At 39.1% G+C, this 19,987-nt stretch overlaps 2 protein-coding genes and 1 non-coding gene across 4 annotated transcripts; 1 reads left to right on the top strand and 2 right to left on the bottom strand.

The window, feature by feature from the left end:
* The first annotated feature begins 120 nt into the window (after positions 1-120).
* LOC137133227 (glycerol kinase-like) lies at positions 121-13,678 on the top strand. 2 transcript variants are annotated; one of them, XM_067516645.1, is made up of 19 exons: positions 121-454; positions 3,088-3,161; positions 3,804-3,910; positions 4,043-4,120; positions 5,209-5,288; positions 5,467-5,604; positions 5,689-5,798; positions 6,386-6,452; positions 8,452-8,487; positions 9,401-9,468; positions 10,059-10,101; positions 10,189-10,269; positions 10,351-10,429; positions 10,617-10,713; positions 10,816-10,900; positions 11,073-11,193; positions 11,877-12,020; positions 12,238-12,324; positions 12,660-13,678. In XM_067516645.1, exons 1-19 carry the CDS (start codon positions 401-403, stop codon positions 12,671-12,673), a joined length of 1,563 nt encoding a protein of 520 aa, XP_067372746.1. In that variant the 5' UTR covers positions 121-400; the 3' UTR covers positions 12,674-13,678. The 2 variants fall into 2 exon arrangements, with proteins under 2 accessions (XP_067372746.1, XP_067372747.1); XM_067516646.1 differs by lacking the exon at positions 11,877-12,020.
* On the bottom strand, positions 13,667-19,641 carry ddx18 (DEAD (Asp-Glu-Ala-Asp) box polypeptide 18). The gene is made up of 14 exons (XM_067516641.1): positions 19,482-19,641; positions 18,909-19,079; positions 18,641-18,826; positions 17,453-17,588; positions 17,200-17,300; positions 16,866-17,065; positions 16,468-16,582; positions 15,747-15,886; positions 15,498-15,659; positions 15,264-15,416; positions 14,931-15,044; positions 14,750-14,806; positions 14,418-14,595; positions 13,667-14,128 (listed from the first exon to the last, which is right to left on the bottom strand). Exons 1-14 carry the CDS (start codon positions 19,585-19,587, stop codon positions 13,983-13,985), a joined length of 1,965 nt encoding a protein of 654 aa, XP_067372742.1. The 5' UTR covers positions 19,588-19,641; the 3' UTR covers positions 13,667-13,982.
* On the bottom strand, positions 17,731-17,861 carry LOC137133655 (small nucleolar RNA SNORA13). The gene has a single exon (XR_010915274.1). It is a non-coding gene; the product is annotated as a small nucleolar RNA SNORA13 (small nucleolar RNA).
* Positions 19,642-19,987: the final 346 nt, after the last annotated feature.

Raw genomic sequence — 19,987 nt, 5'->3', positions numbered from 1 at the left:
ATTTCTCTTTAAGTTGAGTTCTCTTAGCCTATTATTTAGTTTGTATACATCCGCTACATCCCCAGTCTATTATCAGATCGGTTACATAGTTCCACGCGACCACTGGATTTCGTCCTGGGAACGCGCCTCCAAGTCCGATTTGACAGCGCGTGGTCGACGCCTCCTAACGAGCTACCAATCATTCGCTCTACACGCGCCGGTTCCGGTACACCCTCTTACGTGATTCAAAGGGTGCTGCCCGCCCGCTTGTCCTTCCCGTCGCGAAGAGTGAGTGAGTCGTCGCTGCCCCCCACCAACACACACGAACACACACAAAGTCAGTAGCCGGTACCGTAGTTCCGTCCAGAGTTTATCGTCTTTGCCTTGAGTGTTTTAGCGGGCGCGAGGGAGACCAACAAGTATGGAATCACTTGTTGCTGCCATTGACCAGGGCACCAGCTCGACGAGGTTTCTGGTGAGTAACGTGGATGTTCGGTCTAAATGTTAATCCAACGTTTGGTTTCCACATCCCGGCTCGTCTTCACTAATGAACGGCCTTGCGTTTGACCGTTTATATGGCTGACAACAAGTAAAGCGTTCGGATGAAAGTGACTTGTTTGGAAATGACAGCGTGACGTTAGTGTAACAGAAGTAACGCCTCTACTGTCGTCATGTGTTCACGTAATAATATGACAGAATTCCCTTATTGGTGCTTTAATTCACGGAAGAATTAATTTTTTAAAAAATGTGTCATTTTATTTAATGGCAATACCGTTTGATTGACCATATAGACAGAGCTACTACAATTCAGTAAAATCGTGCACTTCACTGAGGTTTAACTTTTGAATTTAACTTACGAGTCTGATTTGGAAATACAAAAAATTCCTTGTTACAGAAACTGATCGTAGTATGTTGAGGAGATGATTTGTAGTTATGTTGAAGAATTGGAACTTGCTTTGTCTCAAGCTTTTAAGTTAAAAGGTAACAGGGAAGCATATTTTTTGTGATTTTATCTAAGTTTGAACTTTTGAGACAAGTATTTGCTAAAAAAAGTATTGCACAACCTCAGTACTTCCTTTAAAGCAAATTAACATCTAATACTAATGTAATAGCATCCCTTTCCATTTCTACCTTTACCTGTGTGAATAAATCCTGTTGATTTCGAAGTAAGCTTTCTTGAAAAATTGGAATTTTTCCTTTTGATTTGTCACTTCTGAGGAAAACGAACCCTGTTTAGTCATTTATTGTGAAAAATGCTGGACTTCCTCAAATGGGTTGGCTGGAAAGCTTGGCACAGATTACAACAGCGTGGAGCTGTGTAGAGATCAAGGTTCAACTTGCTGTTAGGTTTACAAAAACTTGTCAGAAAGCCATTTCGAATGCCACAATAGATCTGGTAAATTGTTCTTGTGAAAACAGCTTTTGTAATTGTATTAACAGAGACTGTGGCTAGTCACAATCCAGGAGATTTAAAGCTACTTTGATTTTAAACTGATTTAAATGGCTATTATTCCAAGACTACATTAAAGAATAACTTCAGGATAAAGTTTATCTACATCCGCGTTGTGTGTAATAATGCACAATGCAAAGAACAGACTTTTATTTATTTATATTGGTAGATTTAAAATGTGTTCATCAGAAATGAATGTACACACCAAACAGGTGGCATTAAAGTTTTCCAAATGTCATGTATGTAAATGTGTTAATTAGTGACTTTTCCAAAAAGGGTCTTTGAACCTTTGACCGGCCCTTAGGTGAATGTTCATCTGATGAAACTCTCACCGCAAGTTTAACTTTAACCTATTACACTGCTTTTGACTTGCTGATGCATCTCTAGTCATTGATGACGATGAAGCTGTGTCATTGTTAAAAAGAATCCTCAACATAACTGAATCTTAACAATAACAACAGACTTTTTTGCAATAGATTTGTTATAAACAATGTATCATGAATCATTTTGACTTTTACAGTTACTTCCTAATTTGTCTTTATCCTCCACAACAATTTGACATGTTTGACAATTTGACAAGAGTTTCAACACAAAAGTGAGCTTAAAGTTAGCTTTTTTCAAACAGGTGGTATTTGTATGTAGATAACTGTGTTAGCCTGTATTACATTGTACTGTGCATATGGGGTTTACACACACACACACACACACACACACACACACACACACACACACACACACACACACAAACACACACACACACCTGCTGTCAAGGGCCGTAGGTTGTTAATGTTGCTGACAGTGAAATGTGTTTGAATTTGTAATGTTGTGTCAGTAAATTGCGTGGTTTTTGGTTTTGATTGGTGTGTTGGTCACTTTACAGTTTGTACCGTTGTGACAGCCTCTGTCCATAGACTCTTGGAAATGTATAAGGAAAATCTCCGCCTAGAAGTTTGCAAGGGTATAAGCTTTGTGGATTATCCTCATCAACTCTGTCTCTACATTTGAACAAGCTCTTGAAATTTCTCACAGTGTAATTTTGCCTCTTCACGACAGAGTTGAAATAAGCAACAAAGCTTTATTATAATCTGAAAAATATGATGGACTAAAAACACTCAGCACCAAAAGATACATAACCTTTTTTTGGGAAAATGTTTGGGACTTGGTAAATGGAATTGGTTGACATACATGAAATAGTTGCCATATTTGTATGTTTTTCAGTATTTGTGGTTTGGTTTACAAACAGATTTTCAAGTCATAAAGCTTATATGGTATGTTTAAAGGACAGGGGTGAGGATGCTCTTTGTATCAACTTCTACTCTCCAAGTGTCAGACCGGTCAGCTTGTAGACTGTGGATGTCTGTAGCTGAATTGTAGGCTTCCACTCTAGTGGGTAGATAGTAGACATGTATAACTATGCTGAGGTCCATTCTATTGTATGAAAAACCTTTGTCATCTGTCGATTGTCTGTCTTGTCTTTCTTGTTACTCCTCACTGTGTGCTGTGTTGTAAGATATCAGTGGGAAAATAAAGCTTCACCTCAACGATCCACTCCAGTGTTAATGTTTATTCAGAGAACGAAAGGTTCTGCCCCCTGCCCTTATTTCTGTAGCTTTCTTATTGCTATTCTTATCCCCTTATGAACTCTTGTTTCATTAAAGGTGTTCAATGCAAAAACAGCAGAGCTGATTAGTCACCATCAAGTGGAGATCAACCAGAGTTTCCCAAAGGAGGGGTGAGTTCCTTCACTTTAACTGTAACACAATATTTGCATAAGTGGATGTATAGAAAGCATATAGTGAAAAGATCATATTTGGAAATGGCAAAAAAATTACCTAATGTTTAAAGAAAAACTAGATGGAATTTCAAATCCAAACTGCAAACAAAAATAGAAAATAAATTGGCTGCAGATTGCATTTATGTACTTATTTCTGCTCAGTTACTAGTGTTAAATTTTAACTACATTTTATATGAATCTCTTAGTTTATTTGACATGTGTAGCATAATTGGGTCTAAGGTTCACACAAGCTGGCTTGGTTTGTTTAGATATTACTGTGTCAGTTTAAATTGTAGCCGATGATGATGTACAAAGTACCAGAGGACAAATATTTGCTGTGACCTGTCCAGAACACCCAAGGCCACATAAATAACACGTATTGCTTGTAAAGTCAGTACTGCACAATTTAGGTTTCAACATAAACAGTAAATAATTACTGTTTTTGACAAGCAACTTTAAAAGAAGCAACTTTACTGTATTTACTGCCTTTTTCACCCTAAAAGGTCAAAACCCCCTTTTTGTTGACACTGTTCTATCTTAGTGCACCCAACACATATTTGAAATATGTTTGTGTCGTGTGTTTTGGTGTGTTTTAATCAGCTGGGTGGAGGAGGACCCCAGGGAGATTATGCAGTCTGTCTACGAGTGCATGGAAAGGACTTGTGAGAAGCTCTGTCAACTCAACATCGACATCTTTGGCATAAAAGGTGGGCAACCGCTGGTGTGCTGATGGGATAGAGTACCTAACTGTGGGTGGAGATGTTAACCACTCCTGACTGAGAGTAATGGGTGTGTGTGGGTGCTACATTGACATTTACTGTATGTTGTTGTTTCCTTAGCACTGGGAGTGACCAATCAAAGAGAAACCACCCTGGTGTGGGACAAAGAGACTGGAGAGCCTCTCTACAATGCCATTGGTGGGTGCTATCACTAGCAAAACTTTTCATTTATTTTATCATTATTTTAAAAAATAGAAAAACTGTTTTTGTAACAAATCTCTCTGTCACAACAGCTTAACACTCAAACACTCATTATTACTCAGCTCTGATGCCTTTCATTGAGCAAGTGATATGTCATTAGGCAAACAGCACAGGATGGGGCTTAGTTGCATCAGATTGTAGTGTCCTACGACAGTTCTGTGCCTGCCCCACCATTTCCTCCCACGTGGGAGTGATTCAGGGTAGAAGCTGAGCACTTACAGTCGCTACACACTCAGAAACACTGTGTGATGACAGTCCTAGCACAGACACACTATTGTTTTTAGCCCCTGCCTGTAGTTTGAGCTAAATAGGTTTGTTTGTCTGCAAGCTTCTCAGACTCTCACTGTTTAAATGAAGGGATGTCAGCTTGTTACAGTGCAGGGCAATTTCTCAGGAGCCAAGAATATCCAGTTATCTGGTTTAAAGCTGGCATATTTAAAAGATTTCAGAGGTTATGAAATCTTTAAAATAGTTCTAAGTTTTGTACATTTTCTTTTGTTTCGACTACACTAAGACCAGTTCTGAGCTTTTATGAGCTTCACATTTGCTTGTTTTGAATTTGCCCAAAATGGGAAATTTTAGGAAATTTCAAGCTCAAAAAAAAAAAAAAAATAAGAAAATGCTCAGAGCACACGGAATCAAAAGCTGATGTTAAAATGAAATGCAATTTGTCAGAAAGTGACATTCAATAAAATCTTTAAGCAGGGATACATCATTTTGATAAAGAAAGTTCAAAAACTGGATTATTTGGTATGAGGGGAACGGGGTGAGTATTATACATTGGTGTTTTACCCCTTTTTGTACATGGGGTAATTAATAAGGACATTTTAATATCAGTCCAAGTCTGCATCCTTGAAAGCAGCTTCTAAAGACTGTGGTTCTAAGCAGTGCTCTGAGATGAATGCAAACATCAGCATGCTAAGAGGGTGATAGGAATTTCTGTCATAATTCAGTGCTCAAAAACAAAAAAATGTGTAAGTATTTGCATAAAACATAAAAGTTTTTGTCCCCTGCTCTGTCTGTAGTTTGGTTAGACCTGCGAACACAGTCAACAGTGGAGAGGCTCATCAACAAAGCTCCAGGCAGAAATAAGAACCACCTCAAGGTGAAAAATAATGTTTTTTTGTTTGAAATTGTCAAATTTTTCAAAATTAAACTGCAGTGTTTACAAAATCCCTAATGTCTGTCACAAATAAGACAACCAGCGGTACACATTTCATTACTCGTTATTAATGATTATTATTAATTTCTAACCTGTGTGCGTGCTGTCTGCACCTCTCCAGCATAAGACAGGCCTTCCTATCAGCACCTACTTCAGTGCAGTGAAGCTGCGTTGGCTGCTGGACAATGTGGATGAGGTGAAGCAGGCAGTGGCCAGTGAACGAGCCATGTTCGGCACAGTAGACTCCTGGATCATCTGGGTAAGACCTGTTTAAAACCGGCAGCCATGCACACACTCTATTTTGTGTTTTTGGCAAACGTAGCCCTGTATTATTTTTCCTCAGTGCCTGACAGGGGGTAAGAATGGAGGAGTCCACTGTACGGACGTTTCCAATGCCAGTCGCACTATGCTGTTCAACATTCACACCATGGACTGGGATCCTGAACTGTGCAGGTAAGCACATTTAAACAGAAACAAAGAAGCATTTGAAGACCAACACATTTGTTATTCACACACAGTGTCGTCAGGTGAAAAATACTGAATAATTGTAAAGACTTTCATCTGCAGTGTATTTCCATTTACCTGCCTTTAAATTAGCATTTATTTTTAAAATTAAATTAAATTCAAATCACTGGACACACTTACTAGAAATGTTTTTTTTTCTTCTTTCGGCTTATCCCATAAGTTCAGGGTGACCACAGCGGATCATTGGTCCACATGTTGATTTTCCTACCGGGGTTGGGAGTGGTACATGGCACTGCAGGGCTGGGGATAGGGATGGGCGGTTGGGGGTTTAGTGGCTTTCCCAGGGCAAGACAGGGGAGGCATGTTGGGGAGAGGCGGGCGCGAACCTCTGACCCTATGGTCAGTGGGAGTCCACTCTACCAATTTAGCCACTCTAACCAACTTGTTAGCCCCCCCCCCTCCAAAAAAACCCCCAAACTGTTTTCCAGTTAAATCTTGTATCTGCTAATTATCACACCTAAATTTTGTTCATTACAAACCTGCACCCTCATTATAGATTGCTCTTCTTCTTCTAGGTACTTTGATGTCCCCATGGAAATCCTCCCTAAAGTTAAAAGCTCCTCAGAAATATATGGCTGGATGGTAAGCTCACATAAACAATTAAAGTTTAAAGTTTAAGAATTATGGTCTCATTTAATGTTTTACTCCATGCAATGGCCATATAACTTGATAACGTTTGTTTTGTAAGTATAAAATAAGGTAATTTTTATTCTTTTTTTCTTGAAACAATATTTAGTCTGAAAGACACTATCATTACCTTTTTTTTAATAACAGTCCTCAAACTGGCAGATGATGTGACAACATAGTATAGATAAAGAGGCTGTATAATAGCTAGTTAATTACTCAGGAATACACTGGTTGTTTGATAATTTGTCTTTGTTTGTGCTCGTATCCTCTGGCTTCAACATGGCCATTGATGTTTAACCATTTTTATGCAACATGCACCTTGCTCTGGAGTCCAAATTCTGCAGCTCTTTTTGTTTTCCTCATTTTTATGGCTCAGAATTTTTCTCTCCTTTCACGTTATGTGAATAGTTTTTAAACTTTTGAAGCTCGTTTTATATTTAATAGATTTTTTCATTATATTTATATTTTCTCTATAGTGTACAATGCCCGCTGTTGTTCATTAGGAACAAATTCTTTGTCACAAACTGCAATAACTTTTCTAGCAGTTTAAATAAATGAATAAAGAACACTGGACAAGATGTGCCTTCTTATGAAAGAAGAAAAACTCCTTGGCTATTGCTTCTTTTGTTTTGCTTTACAGTTTTGTCTTTCCAATCTAGGTATAAACACGTAAACACATAGTACTTTTGGCAGTTTTAGTATTTACCTGACCATGAGCAAAGGTGAAAAAGGGGACAAGAACAGATAATGTGACAACTTTCAAAAGATATAATCTGTGTGCAGCTGATGGTTAACTTAAATCATGCAATTAATGATAATGATCAATTAATGTTACATTATAGAGATTTATTGCATGGAGCTGATAATTTGATCAGTTTCTAGTTTGGCATTCACTCTTCTTTTTATCAGTAATATTTTTATGACATAAATATTATTATTGATGTCAGATAAAGTCAACTTGAACCCTCTTACATAAAATGACATGACAGTAAACCTCCTTCAGCAAGCAATAACTTGCTAACTCTTGCTGTAGCTGTGGATTAGACCTATAGAATGTTCAGAAGGACTTTTATACCATTGTTCCTTACAGATTTGCTTCATTTAACCTTATTCTTTAGACGTCTTGGTGTGAATAGCTATCTTGAGGTAATTCTACAGCATCTTGATCTGCATCTTGATTGGCTCTGACGCGGCCACTTCAATGTTGCTTTTGCTAAACAGTATTCTCCATGTTGTCCTGCAATGGATACCATGCCTGTTAAATGTTTATTGTATGGTTGACTCATGAAACAGTAAATAACTCGCCAATGGCTGTTATGACTTTAGGGTTCTTTTTACCACACAGAGCATTATGTGTTGTGTCATTATCTTGAGCTTGTCTGGACCCATTACTTTGAAGATTAGCCACAGTACCAAATCATCTCAATATGTCTAAATATGGACTGATGAATATCCTGAGTCTTTGAGATGACTCTGTAAACCTTTCCAGCTCCATGCAGCCTAATCATAGGCCTTCTGAGCTTTTTTTTTTTTTCAAGGCATCAGCTGAAGCTGCATGTGAATAGCACACTGACCCTTGAGTGATTGTATTAGTCAAAGTATTTCTAACCCACAGCTTCATTCTTATTTCATTAATTGGATTCTAGGTTTGCCAACACCTGACTTCAGTTAATGTCTAGTGACTTCAGAAGCCCAGGGTTGTCATTTTTTATGTTTTAAGAGGTGTGTTCAATAACTACAAGAAAGATCACGACATTTTATTAGCTTAGAATTATTGAGTTGATATTTCCAACTTTGGTTAAAATCAGATTGGATATAATAAACAATTTATATGCAAAACCAGGAAATTGCAAACAGTGTCATTACTTTTTCTTGTGACAGTACCTAGCTACAGATAGCAATGTTAACCTGAAGCTAAACATCTAAACGTGTTTCTCTTTCTTTTCTTACCCAGAAATCTGGCTCTCTTGCAGGAGTTCCCATCTCTGGGGTAAGAGCTTCTTCATGTTATGGTGGTGTGACTGTGTGTGAATGATACATAGTCATATCAGACATAGCAGTGTGACAGCTATTGTGTGTCATTGTAAAGTTGTTGATAGAATATATAAATATATTCAGAATCAAAAGACACTTAAACATTTCTTCATGTTGCAGTAGTCAGTTTATTCCTTTATCTTTTTACTAACAAACGTCAGCTGGAGACCTCACAACCTCTACATATACAGAGATGGTAATTCGGAAAGATTAGTACTACAATTTAAAAACTTGTGAATTTTCTTATTAAATGCAATATCTCATGTTATTTCAAATGATAACATTTTTATTCTGTGGCTCAGCTGAATTGGGTTTGGAATATTTACGACTCAGATTTAGATTCAGAATTTACTCTACTCTGATTGGCTAGCTTTTGGAACCCTGCTGTTGAGCTGAGATTTAACTTGCAAACTAAAATCCGTACTTTATGGTTTTGAATATTATATGAAGTCTTGGAGGTTTCCAAAGAGAAAGAAAACGATTTGATGCACCTGTTGGTGATTAACTGATTGTTGGTGAATTGTCATGAAATTTAAGCATCTTTGCATCACAAAGGAAGCAGATCTGAAATATCTGGGCAATTTTCGACCACACTGCTGTTAAACTGTTCAAAGTGAAAAAGGAAATATTTGTTTATTATAGTAAAAGTTATTTGAAATGAATATTGATACTACTGGCTGCTTTCCTTCACCACATGGATTATTTTTCTGCTTAATATTTATTATAGTTAAGTAAAAAAAATTTAATTGGCTGTATTTTTATATATTTAAATTTTTCTTATTTATGGTGTTTATGGTATCCTTATTTTAAAATACCTTTGTGTTATGTTAAAATGTACAGCCATCTAATAGTGACCTTATCTGTCTCAGTGTCTCGGTGACCAGTCAGCTGCTCTGGTTGGTCAGATGTGCTTCAGAGAAGGCCAGGCCAAAAACACGTAAGCATCTGTCCTTTTTTTACTTCTACTTGTGCGTTTGGTCCTGCAGTTTAAGTGGGGGAAGGGTTCTGTTTCCCAGCATGCTTTAACATTCTGCAGCTCTGCAGTTTGTATCAGGTCATACCACAGTTTGTGCATATTATTAACAGTAAAGCAAAATCAATGTTGTCAACCAGCAGATAAGTCCTGCTCGGAGGTTTGCTAGGTGTTGTTTAAGTACAAACTTGCACTTTGAATGATTTATAACAACAAAGGAGAATGTGTTCTATGGACAAAAGATGAAGGTCAGTGTTAGATTCATTCACGGCTCTTTCTGGCTACCGATTGGTTCCCTGAATGTGCTGCGGCTCTCCTCCACATACCGTATATAAAGCAACATGAGAGCACATTAATTAAAAAATACTGGGTCCGTTCTTTCAGGGGGGGGAGTTGGGACCTGGCCAGAATAATTGTAGAATGTAGAAATTTAGTTGTGATTATCTCCATCATACTGACATAAGCAAACTTATAAATTGGTGTTTTGTTTTCAGTTCACTCAAAATGTCATCAACCGTTCACTCAGTTTTTTTCCCATCCTACTTGATTTAAAGGTATGGGACTGGTTGTTTCCTGCTTAGGAATACAGGCACTAAGGTATGATATTGTGTCAAAGAACAAAGTAATGACTGCACACAGACCTTCTTATTGCTTCAAATTTGTTTTCCCTTTCTTTTTCTTTAGCCGGTGATGTCCGAGCATGGCCTATTGACCACGGTTGCCTACAAACTGGGAAAAGATGAGCCTGCCTGCTATGCACTAGAGGTGTGTGACAACGCAACTGTAATAATCCAGGTTGGTCAGTTGATGTTATTTTGATCTGATGTTTTTCTTTCTTCCTGCCAGGGTTCAGTGGCCATCGCTGGGGCAGTGGTACGGTGGCTGAAGGACAACATGGGTATCGTGCAATCGTCCTCAGAGATTGGTAAATACACTGTATTGTACACTGTATACACTATATATAAATCTAACCTTATTCATCGGTTAAATGCAGTCACATTTCTAGAATGAACCTGTATGTGTTCATATCTCACTGTAGCACTTGTTTATAATGGGAAAAGACATTTGTGTATGCGTGACAAGTGTTGTCTTTTGTCATCCTGTTGTTTCAGAAAAACTAGCAGCTGCAGCAGGAACATCTTATGGTTGTTATTTTGTGCCGGCTTTCTCTGGACTCTACGCCCCCTACTGGGAGCCCAGTGCTAGAGGGTGAGACAGTCAGCTGTTCAAACACACATCGCAACTGTTATTTAACACTGAATGAAGAGACGAAGACAAATCTTAAAACTGTTTTCTCTTTGTCATTGCTAGGATCATTTGTGGGCTGACTCAGTTCACTAACAGGAACCATTTGGCCTTTGCAGCTCTGGAGGCTGTTTGCTTTCAGACCAGAGAGGTAAACTGCTTCTTCTTTCACCTGTTAACTTTCCAAAAAAATCTCTTTGTGCTTACCTAGGATAGTGGGGTGATCGTTAAAGAAGCTGATTGACATCACAGGTTATTTATACACAAATGTTTTGTTTGTTCAGTTTGCTTTTAAGTTAATGGAAGCACATTTTGTGTGTCAGATCCTTGATGCAATGAACCAGGACAGCGGTGTCCCTCTGATGCAGCTGCAGGTGGATGGAGGAATGACATCCAACAAATTACTGATGCAGCTTCAAGCTGACATCCTCTGCATGCCCGTAGGTAAGAGGACTGGGAAAAAAGTTAAATAAAACTCATTAATTGACACATAATTTAATATACACTTGTTTTTGCCATTTATTTAATCTGCTTAAATGTTGGTAAATAAAAAAAATTAAACCAGATAAAGATGGTTAATCACGATTTTGAGGGGCCAGTGGGCAGTCACAGGGTGGCAACCACAGGGTGGCACCCGGGTCACACCCAGATCCTCTCGATTGTAAAGATGGGCAGAGGTTCACCGATCTGTGCCTGTAGCACTGTAGCAAAAAAACTGTAGCAAAAAACTGGATCAATCAGAAAAATGTTCTTTAAAGACTTTAAAGATCCCACCCTCTACAGTATATAATATCGAAAGATTCAGAGAATCAGGAGGAATCCTGATTCCAAAGGACAAGGCCAAAGGTCAAAACTGGATGCACAAAGTCTTTGGGCCCTCAGGCAGAACTGCCTTAAAAAAGGTCATGATTCTCTACCGGACATCACTGCATGGGCTCAGGAACACTTCCAGAAATCACCGTCACTGTGTTCACTCAAAGGCCTAAAAGCTCTTTGCCTTTACAATTGAACCTTGACTTCTGAATTACAAGAGTGAGACAAGGACTGGGACATACATGCTAAATGGGGTTGTTCATATATTCAACTGTGAATGTGTTTCTTCATGTCTGCGTTTCATATTGGTCCAGTGAGACCCACCATGTCAGAGACCTCAGCTCTGGGTGCAGCCATGGTAGCGGGGGCAGCAAAAGGTGTGGATGTGTGGAACCTTAGCCCAGATCATCTCCCACATGTTACCTCTGAGAAGTATGAACCTCAGATCAACCCTGACGGTAAGAGAAGGACCAAGGACCTGTTTTAGATAGTTGGACCAGTTGGACCTGATTGTTAGCATGTTTTTCTCTCAAAAGGTCATTCTCCGTTACTGATACGTGGTCAAGTGAGAGTTTTTGCTAGCTGACATGTATTGATCATTACTGTCACAACTTTGCTAACAAAAAATGTTTCTAACAAAAATCAACTAAACTTGTATTTCTGTCTTCTTCACAGAGAGCGAGTTCCGCTTTGCTCGTTGGAAGAAAGCTGTCCAGAAAGCCATGAACTGGGAGACCACCGAGCCGTACTGCAACACCACGGGTATGAAACCAGTTTTATGAGGAAACCACAGAAGATTTGGTTAAATGCCTTACATTTTTTCAATAATTTAAATAGGTTTGTAAAGATCTAGGTGACACCTTTCAAGTTCAGCCGAGCTGCATTTTAGACCCCTGTTAAACAGTATGTACATAAGTCTGATACAGTGACTGAACCCCAGTGAGTTTATGTTGCGAAGCAAAGCAGTTTCAGACTATTTCTGGGAATCAACTGCTTCGCTTCTTGACTTTGTATGCAACCAGAAAGGAAATTAAATGGGATTGGGTGTCAATCTGTTCTCTCCAGTCTCTCTGACAATTGTGTTTTTCACCTCACAGATCACAAGCCATAAGATACTTGTGGTACAAGAGCTTCATTGGCAACATGGAAAACTGCTGTGGTGCGAACCTGCAAAAGGAAAAGTGTTCTCTCAGTGAACACACAATTTGGTGGCTGTATGACGCAACACAGAAGCTGCATGTTATGGCTGGAACGTTAAAACGCTTTATCATCAAGCTTAAGTGCCAGCTGGAATCCAGTGACCTGCAGAGCTTTCTGAAGCAACAACCATTTGTTTGTTTCGTCATTCCATTTCACGGGGAAAGTATTTTTAACCATCCTATAGAAACTATACATTTTGCCTTGTTGCCCAGTAAAGGGAAAATCAGGTACAGTATTCAGAGTGTAAAGCAAAAGATTGCACTGTTGTACCTCACACTGCTATTTTACCGTTTGTCCTGTACAGTGTTAATTTGTTTGTATGACATCCAGACACTGAACAGATTTAACACATTTAGTGAGATTAATTCAGTTGGTGAAAATAGTTACTGCTCAGATTATTTCCTTTTTTGAAATGAGCTTTGTTCTAGGAGGAACTAAAGAAAATGAAGATTGGAGATCTTCTGGACAAAAAGGGAGAAATTATCAAATTCTTTATCTTTCTTAAAGGCACTTTATAATTTATCCTGTGTATGATTAATAATTATAGGATGGTTTCTAAACTAAGACAACTAGTGTTTTAATGTGATTGTTTTGTGGAAAGAGCTGCTTAGTCTACGCAGATCAAACTAAGTCCAAGCAATGGTAAGTTTAGATTCCTTGTTAAAGCGGTATGAGATGCATCATGTGAAAAACTTAGAGCACTTTCACAGAATGAAGACCCCAAGATCAAGTGCAATTTCATATCTAGAGGGGAACATGTAACTACCTGTATGCATCATGTTGCTTTGTCATTTTTTTATTTGTATAACTACCTGTTGCTTGCGTTTGTAATTTATTTTATACCAGAAAAAGATGTTCAGCTCTGCATAACTGTACATACTGCAATGAAGGATAAAATGAGTACTTAAGCAACTCACATGACTTATATGAAATGACTTCATTGTAATTAGCATTTACATAGTATAATATGAGAAAAGCATGTTCAATAAATTCCAGGTCAACAGACATTTAATATTCCTCATATCCAGTGAAAAAAAATAATTAAAAAGTGAGTCTGTCTACAGGTAAGATGCAACAGTCTTCTGCAAAATGTAATGTCCATGTTATCTGACTACATTTACAAAATATTTCTACATAAATGAGGAGGACAATTATGAACCACTGCCTACACGCTGCAGGTTAGACACGGTGGAGATATCAGTCCATGAAGACTCAGAGGCTTAGCGGGAAAACTGCCTCTTCTCACCCTTTCCTTTGTTGACGTGCTTAAAGATTTTGGATTTTTGCACATTCTTGGACTTCTGGAATCCGTACCCACCTCCGCCACCTCGCTTCTGTAACTTACCACCTCTGCTGCTGTGGACGTCTGTAGGAGAACAGCTGCATTAAGGAAACCAACATTCTCAGTCTCCATCCCAACTCCACTGTTACTACTGCAGTTTGCATCCCTGTGATCACCTCATATGCAATTGAAAGCAAACCTTTGCATCGCCTTGTACAATACATTTTTGTTTGTGAACACCAAGTGAATGCAAACATTTTCAATCAAATTTTAAATGGTGAATACATCCACAATGTGTGAACATTTCACTTAATAACCAAACCAGCCATCAGTGTACAGCATTTACTCTGTGCTGAGGCAAAACAAAGGATACTCAGATCTACATATGGTGGAACTTTGAAGCCAAAGGAGAGAGCCACCATTGGGAGGTTGAGGGTGTTGACGCTGTAGATCTGTTTGAGGGAGTGGGAGTCATAAGCTCTCACATAGGACTTGTAGGCTTCTTGAGCTGACTTGTGGAGGTAGTAGTTCTTCTCAATCAGCTTCTCCAGCTGCAAAACAACAGTTCATTAGGCAAAAAGCCATCAGCCTGGCTGTGCATTGATTTTTTACAACTATATCAGGCAAATTGCAATTGTATTTACTGAGGCTGTTGAGGCATTCTCAGTCAATTCCATGTTACTAAGTGATATATAGATTCCTTACCTGGGACTGGATATCTGAGATTTTACTCCAGGAAAAATCAAACTCACTCAATGGAACCTGAACAACACAAGACCAAAGCTAAATATAGACCTTTAAAGGACTAGTGAGTGTCAAAGTTTAGGTTACATCTCAGAGTCCAACTAAATTGGAAACTCAACTGAACAGCAGCAGACATAGTTACCTTGGCCTGTTTGAGGAAGCGCAGAAAGCCGAGTTCCTCTGGTCGAAGGATGAGGAGCGCATGACCTCTTCCATTGATGCCTCTGGCTGTTCTGCCCACCCTGTGGATGTACTCCTGTAGGTAGAAAGTTTAAAAGTTTAAATTAATTCAAAGTATTCCCTGAGACTGTAACACTGAAATGACCATCACAAGTTATTAACTAAAGTTCATCTCCTCATATGCTACAACACACACATTTAAGTTGTAAATTAATTGCCTGAATATTAGAAGTGTTTTAGCAACTTGTAAAGACATTTTTAATGAGTTGGATACATCCTGTGGTAGTGTCAGTACCTTGGGGTCATCTGGGGGGTCATACTGGACGATCCAGTCCACCTCTGGGATGTCCAGACCTCGAGCTGCCACATCTGTGCACAGCAGTATGCCTGAATCAGCATTGCAGAACTGGAAGAAGGTCGTGGTACGTTTGGTCTGCTTCTGCTTGCCCTGGGTGGCAGAATGGCATAAAGCACTGCTGTGACATCTGAACATTGTGTCCAACGTATTCCTGCTGGAAGTTAGACTTACGTGGATGGCCATGACCGGTAGGTCAATGTAGTTGAGAAGCTCATAGTGGAATTTCACAGACATGCAGGAAGAGAAGAAGACCATCAGCTTCTTCTTCCTGTTTTTCTTCAGAAAGGTGAAGAGCAGGAGAAAGCGCTTCTCTGATGGACACACAACGTAACCCTGAAAAACACGTAAAGTCACTTCCTGTCAGTTTTGTGTGCTAAAGACCCTGGAGGCCAACACTAATATGACAGCAGCTCAGAGTACCTGCTCCAGGCCATCAACTGTAGCGTTATCTTTGTTGTCGTCCACGCCCACATACAGAGGCTCTTTCTTCAGGGAGATGCGAGCCAAGTCCTCCACCTTACGGGTCTGGGTGGCTGAAAACAGCATGGTCTGTCTCTTCTCTGGGGAAACAAACAGTTGTTCAGTGAGAGAGCTCATGTATTTTACACTGGAGGCATGCAATACACTACATGATGGTGATCGACAGCAGAAAAGAATTTGTAGTACAGGTAAAATACGTTTTTTGTTTTTCTGGAAGACTTCCTTTAATTTCAACAAAATAACCCTGACGACCTGGTTACACTCATTAGACCAGAGTCAGCATGAAATATGTAATGCTGGCCATGATTAACAGGTGTTAGAACCTACAGTGCATTACAGGTTGTGTTAGTTTGCAGCTGCAAAGCAGATTTGCAAAATTGGACCCATGTAGGATTCTAGCAGAGATTAACCAATCAAGGGTAGTTTCTGATACATTATGGGCAAAGTGGATTCAATTCAATTCAACTTTATTTATATAGCGCGAATTTACAACAAAGTCATCTCATTATGGGCTACAAGTCTGCATATCTTTATCGTTTAATGCAATACCTAGGACAAATACCCTGACTTTATGGAAATATGGTACTACTGTAATTGAGTACACCTTCACAAAATCTACACAAAAACAATCGTGTCATGGAGGAAAGGGTTAGATACGTACTAGGCAGCAGTTTGATGATCTGCTTCAGCTCCTCTTCAAAGCCCACCTCCAAGATGCGGTCGGCCTCGTCAATAATCAGACACTGGAGGTTCTTGTACATGAACCCAGGAGTATTCTAAAGAGAGAGAAATGTTTTATTAAAAAAAAACAAAAAAAAAAAAACAACAGTATTGTCTGAGGACAAACACAAACATGTACAAACGCATGTTAAAATAAAACAATTATTTTGCGTTTGATGAATGTATCAACACCAAACCAATTCTCTAGTGAAATGAACATTATACATGAGTAATAAACTGTCTAAACTCATTTTTCTACAGTCTACTTGATGAAGTATCTGTGAATAATAAACTGAAATACTGGCAGTAGTGTTTCTGAGTCCCAACCCTCATCCCGACCTGTAGATGGTCCAGTAGACGGCCAGGTGTGGCCACCAGAATGTTGATGCCGTTGGCCAGTTTCTGGGCCTCAGCTGAGCGGTTGCTGCCCCCCATGATCAGACCGTAGGTGTGCACGTGATGTGTTATCAGCTCCTTCAGTACACCATAGGTCTGCATTGCCAGCTCACGCGTGGGGGAAAGGATCACTACACCAGTGCCTGGGAAAAAAGGAGGAGGGAAAAAAATTAAAATATTCAGGCAGGGACTCAAATTTGAATGCAGTTTCACACAGTACAACAAATGTCTTTCCGCTTTCAAAAGCTTATTAGATGCTAAAGCTATCGAATATTACCATTCCTGGGCATGAACTTGAGTTTGTAGATGAGCTCTATAGATGGAATGAGAAAGGCCAAGGTTTTCCCACTGCCTGTCTTGGCTGCAGCCAGCACATCCCTGTAGATCCACAACACAAACACTTTTTAGGTAGACACAAAAATATAATTCAGGTTTTACAATACATAGCTTCCTCTGACCAACAGGGCTGATGCCAACTCAAATTATACGCATTACACTAAGTTTAACCAGCAGCTTGCTGTTGGATTTACCTTCCTTCCAGCAGAGGACGAATACTTTTGTGCTGGATCTCAGTCATATGCTCAAAGCCCATCTCCTTCACTCCCTTGAGGGTGTTCTCACTCACCAACCCAGCAAGGGAGGCAAATGATGTATCCTCAAATGCACCTGAAGAAACATTTTGAAGAGATAGATTTAATAAAGAGACAATAATAATAATGACTGAAGAGTTTCCTATAGGGACAAGATATAGCAACTGTAGAAATGTTACAAGGTTTATTCCCTTTAGAAAGAAAGACAAACCAGACCAATATGTCCTTGCAGCTAATTCTGTCAGAGCAATCACAGGGGTCCGCTCCTTAAGACAACCACAAGAGTTTCTTTATGCCTTAGTTGACACCCCATTCATGATGGAAACAGTGAAAGGGCAACACAAAGGCAACAGGTCAGTAAGTATCCCGACTAAACCCATCAGCAGACCATTCCTGTTTCAAGTGTCACGTCAGATGTTGAGGGGCACTGAGGGGATACTACAGTAACCTGGTTATGGTCTGTTTTCTATACTTGCTTGATTTCTGAAATGTCATACAAACAAGGAACCCAGTTTAAGGAAACATAGCGGGTTATCTGGTGAACTTTTTTTAGTGATGCATACGCCTAGGCAGGTTAGTAATGTAGTTTATCTGTGTGCACATGAGAAGGAATGAAGCACAATGGGTTAAGTATCACTGTGACTGTTATAAGAGATCCATACTTGAAGTTGTATATGTTCAATTCAATCCAAAGTGTCAACAAAGCTCCTTCAGTGATGGTGGACATGCAGCATGGCTAGTTTCTTTTCTTTGTTAAAGTAAAACCTTTATGGTATTTATGGTGATGAGTTGAAAAATAATCAAACGAAGGGATGGATTTTAAATCTTAGTTTACAGCACAGCAGTATGGTTTGACAGTAACGTCACTACAAACTGCTTTTTAGGCTAACAAAATGTAGCTGACCACCACATCATGTAAGTTGTCAAACAAAACCAAACACGCCAATAATCAATAATTATGGAGAGCCACTCGGCCTGAGTCTGATTATAATGTTCATAAACCCTGTCTGTCCATCAGCCTGGGAGAAATCAATCAAAACTTCTCCACCACAGAGAAAGTAATATCACTACATTTCTATGTCAAAATTATACATCTGAAATAAATCTACAGATCTATTTGTTTAGTACCTGTTAACCCAGATGGTAATTCTGGCTGATCATCGTCATCATCATCTTCCCCCTCTCCGGTGTTGTCATCATCTTCTTCTTCTGCAGCTTCCATTGGATTGTCAGTTGCCTGTTCTCCATCTTCATCTGCAGCTTCCTCCTCCTCCTCCTCTGCGTCTTTTCCCACTGTTTTGGTCTTCTTCTCAGCTACAATGAGGTTTGTATGTTTAAAGGGATACACGCAAGTAAAATGTAATGTCAGTGTTCCATACACACTTGTAGCCCATACCTGGTGATTCTGCATTGTCAGCGAGTTTCCTTTTCTTCTTTTTCTTCTTCTTCAGAGGAGTTTGCTCTGTGATGCTGTCTTCAGCTGGTAGCTCATTCTGCTTCTTCTTGCCTGCTTTACAAGAGGGTGCTGGTTCCTCACAACATTCCTCTTGAAGTCCGTTTGAGCTTACTGTGAAACCAGACATACCTTTAGACAGCCGCCAGATAAATACTTTTTTACAATTAAAAAAAAAATAATTAAATGTTTTCTTCATGGTTAAGAAAATCTTAAATCAGGAAAACTCTGGAAACTCGTGTGTACTGATGCTAACTAACAAGCTAAGGACGCTAAAGACATTACGATGACATACACATTGACCTAACGTTAGTTAAAATATTAATACAAGCTAACTAAATGTGCTAATGAAAACTCTAAACTTCAGATTAATGTTGAAAGGACTGACAAGAAGTCCGAATTTGAAGTCATGCAATGAGGAGCTAACTTGGTTAGCTTAGCAAGTAAAATCTGTCACGGCTTCACAATGAACATAAAAACAAAAACCACAGGCTGGTTTAATGTGACAGAACATACTGGGCTCCTCGTCTTCCGTCCGTGTCCTCTGCTGTTTGCGCTCCTTGTTCTTTTCGTTCCTTTTCTGAATTTTCCTCCGCAGGAGCTTCATCTGTAGGTCCGCCATGGTAACGGTGTACGGCACACGTGTGTAGTGTTAAAGGACCCCTTAGGGTAGCACTCTGCAGTGCCTGATAGTAAATGCAAAGGACCTCACATGTAGTTCAGGCAACATGAATACCGGTAATATAAAAAAGGAGCTAAAAAAGAGTTTAAAATAAAACTAAACAGATGAGATGAGAACATGACAAGAATATGTGTAAACCATGTTCTCTCTGCAGTTGGATAGAGAAATAATAAGCATTTTGTAACATTAGTAACATTCTGATGTATACTCCTCACACGTGCACGTTAGTGTTCTTTTTGTACGATCTGTAACGATGTAATTATTGTATAATGAATGGGAATGAATAGAGATTTTTATTTTTTAAATACCATCTTTCTATTGCCATTATCAGCAGGACCCT

This window comes from Channa argus, chromosome 9 (assembly GCF_033026475.1).
Source record: "Channa argus isolate prfri chromosome 9, Channa argus male v1.0, whole genome shotgun sequence".
NCBI lineage: Eukaryota > Metazoa > Chordata > Actinopteri > Anabantiformes > Channidae > Channa > Channa argus.
Note: the sequence above shows the minus strand (reverse complement) of the source record. Positions and strands in the feature narration are given on the sequence as shown.